The sequence below is a fragment of the Acanthisitta chloris genome, unplaced genomic scaffold (genome assembly GCF_000695815.1).
Source record: "Acanthisitta chloris isolate BGI_N310 unplaced genomic scaffold, ASM69581v1 scaffold9309, whole genome shotgun sequence".
Classification (NCBI taxonomy): Eukaryota; Metazoa; Chordata; class Aves; order Passeriformes; family Acanthisittidae; genus Acanthisitta; species Acanthisitta chloris.
This window is the reverse complement of record NW_008690792.1, coordinates 4845-8163: the sequence shown is the minus strand read 5'-3', so window position 1 is coordinate 8163 and position 3319 is coordinate 4845. Positions and strand designations below refer to the sequence as shown.

At 45.1% G+C, this 3319-nt stretch overlaps 1 protein-coding gene across 1 annotated transcript in view; it reads right to left on the bottom strand.

The window, feature by feature from the left end:
- SSU72 (SSU72 RNA polymerase II CTD phosphatase homolog (S. cerevisiae)) overlaps positions 1-2100 on the bottom strand; it is a 12991-nt gene extending 10891 nt beyond the window's left edge. The window contains exon 1 of the mRNA XM_009081959.1: positions 1953-2100. Coding sequence (XP_009080207.1) covers positions 1953-1987 — 35 coding nt within the window. The 5' untranslated portion in view covers positions 1988-2100. The remainder of the gene's footprint in view (positions 1-1952) is intronic.
- Positions 2101-3319: the final 1219 nt, after the last annotated feature.

The following is a 3319-nucleotide window of genomic DNA, read 5'->3' as shown; positions in this document are numbered from 1 at the left end:
AAATTCAACATATGCCTTCAAGGTATGGGAGCCTGTGCTCTACATTCCACTAATTAACTGCAATGAAGGTGCTTTCAGTCTCTGCAGAGTGGGTTTTTAGCAGTTGGCCCCCCCTGTCACAAATGAACAGGAGAGGTTCAATAGTTCTTTTCACTCTACCAGAGTTTTAACCTTGCTCTGAGTGAGGTCCAGCACTGCTCTCTAAAAATGGGGTCACTTCTCTGAACAGAGAATGTTCCATGCCCCTTACAGCCTCACTGAGTATCTAGTGCCCACAATGCCTTGGATCCTTGTTGGCCCATGGAACTGGAAGATCACTCCTCAGTGAGGCAGTGCAGAATGTGAGCACCCAAACCTCCTGTGTCTCCTCACTGGAACGCAGGAACCAGCAGGGTGTTGTCACCAAGACACTGCTGCAGACCACATGGAAAGGCTACAGATCAGAGTCACCTCCTCTCAGCTGACAGAAGCAAGGCTGGGGAACAGAACAAGCAGCTAAATCATACAGAACCAACCCTCCCTTTGTCTGCCCATCCCAATCACACTCCTGCCCCCCAGGCCCTCCCATCCTGCCCCAGGCAATGCATGTCCATCACCTCTCCCCAAGTAATGCTCACCCAAAAACCTGAGAGCCCCTGGTCACAAGAAACTACTCCACAACTTGCTGAGAGTAGCTCTGCTTTGGGCTAGAGCCTTTACCCTCAAAACCCACTTCTGGGAATGGAGTCTCTTTCTGTGCTGAGAGTCTTCAGTCTGAAAACCTGAAATCATCTGAGAATCAAAAAGCAAAGTGCAGAGGCAATTGCTCTTGTCCTAGTTCCCTTGTTTAAACCTGTTTTTCTTTTTAGGTTTAACTCTACCACTGCAAACACAGCTGGGGAACACAGGAACCATCTCCAGCAGAGAGAACCAAATGGTAACTCCAAAACATGCCAAATGGGGAGGCTGGAAAGGTTTTCTGGTGGCTTTGCCTTACAGTCCTGCTGTAGCCAGCACAGCAGCAATGCAGAATGCAGTAAGGAAATCACAGGTCATTAGTGCTTGCTAAAATTAAGTCTCAATTCCAAGGATTTTCTTTTGCAGCAGTTCTTTTAATCAGGATATGGACATGGCACACCTCACTGGGATGGGTCTGCAAGTCTTTCCTTTCTAGGCAGAGGGATAAAAAAAACCCCCCAAACAAGCACATCACACATGTGACTCATGAAGCCTATAAGCTATATTTTGAGTTCCTTTTTAAAATGGACCCTTGTTGGAAAAGGAATCGCTAGATTGAGTGACCCAATTTTGTAGGTTTGTGGGTTTTCTTTAAAAAAAAAAATCAATTTAAATATAGTTGTGCTAAAATCAAGCAGTTTTTAGCAGTGTGCCTAACCCTGATCCCCTCTGCTCTGCAGGATTCAGTATGTTATTGAGCTCTCCTAGGTCCATGATTTCTAACATACTACAGGATTATTCCTTTCTGGTGCACAGATCAAATCATGTGTCACAAACTCCTGAGTGAGAAGGGTGAGCTCTTTAATGACAGGTCTCCTCTGTCCCAGAGAAAGTATTCTGTAAGCCTTACCTGGCAGTCTGTCTGAGCTAAATACAACATTAATGTCCAGGTGGTCGTTCTTCCCAAATCCATTATCAGGAGTCTTTGCACTGACAGCCACAGTGCAGCGGAGGCAATGGGCAAGCTGTGAGGGTATTGATGTGCTTTCACTCAAGAGCTAAACATGTCAACAGACTACAAAAGAGCATTTGGAATGTGTGCATTGGAACTCAAGAGCAATTTACAAGGGAGCACTAGAGGCCCATTGGCAAAACCTCCTAGAAACTTAAACTCAGTTCAGGTTATCCAGTCAAGCACCTCTAAATTCCTAAAGCATAATGCCAAGTCATGAATTACACCTTTCAGGGGGATGAACCACACTGGATTTTTTAAAGAGGCCATGGCACAGGGATACAGTTCTTTGTCTTTCCTAAGCAGATCATTGTACATCTGATCATATGTTGTTTTGAAGTCATAAACATTTGGCTTGTCCGGGGCTGGTCCTGGCAGTTTCACGTGCGTCCCTGTTCCGAAGGATCTGACACTGAATCCTCGTTTGCTGAAAGACACAAGGGGAGGGGGAAGGCAGGCAGTTAGATTGGCTCACTTTAAACACCAAAGTGCTGCACAACACACACATGAACTTTAAAAACACCTCTTAGCAATCAGCCAAGTCACACTGGCAACACACCCAAGGTGCACTCTCCTTGCAGTGACAATCCACACACCACTGCTGAAGAAGTGCCCAGATTTGGTAAGTTTTCTCAGAGTTATGGCAAACAGCTTTGGGGCTGTTTCTTTGGTGCTTTCAGACATCCTGGATTGGCAACAAGCACATTCTCTGTTCACCCATGGACAACACAGTGGAGCAGGAAGGTTTTCCTCTTGAGGTAAGTAACAATACAAACTGATCAATACTGAGTGTTTTGCTGAAGTCTCTGGGCTAACTACATCACTCCCCTCACTGTGCAGCCCAAATCACCTCTGGTGTAATTTAAGGAGCCTAGGACAAGCATTTGTGTGCCTCAAGTGACCTGAGCATCATCCTGTGTCATTGCCTTTACACAACTGGGGCAGATCTGCTCTGGCTGCTGCCTGAAACTCTTGAGTAAACCAGGGACAGCTTCATTCCACTCTTATGAACAACTACCTGTTTATTAATTGTAATTAAAACAAGGCAGGAACCTGTTTGTCTTCAGGGCAATGCCAAAACGTTGTGTGAAACCAAAATACCTGAAGCTCAATACATCCTTCAGGAATAAAAATCAGGACAATGTGTTCGCTGAAAACAGGACCAAAAAGAGGTTGTTTTCTGGTGGTTTAATGGACAAAATTGTGCTGCTAGTATCAAAAATGCTGAAATATTTGGGTCTGTGATGACAATCTAACTTGAAACAGGTCAAGCCCATGATTTGATCTACTTTTTAAGGACTCACACTTTCAGTTTAAATGATACAGCAGAGACTGAATGAACAATGTTAAATAAAAAGTGAGTGAACAACCCAATGTGCCCTCACAGCCCCAAAAAAAACCTCCCTGAGGAGACCTAACTGGGAACCAGTGATAAGAGTCACATCTTGCCCCCTTGGCCTGCACATAGAAGACTGCCAGGAAACCCAGTGAAGACACCAATTCCAACTGCCTTTTTGCCTCCAAGTGGTGTCTGAGCTGATCCCAAATCCTTCTGTGCTAAGACTAACTGTGACCAGGTCCTGCCCCAAGCTCAAACACAGCCATGAAACTATCAACACTATTATTTCCTTTCATCCCCGTTGGGACACA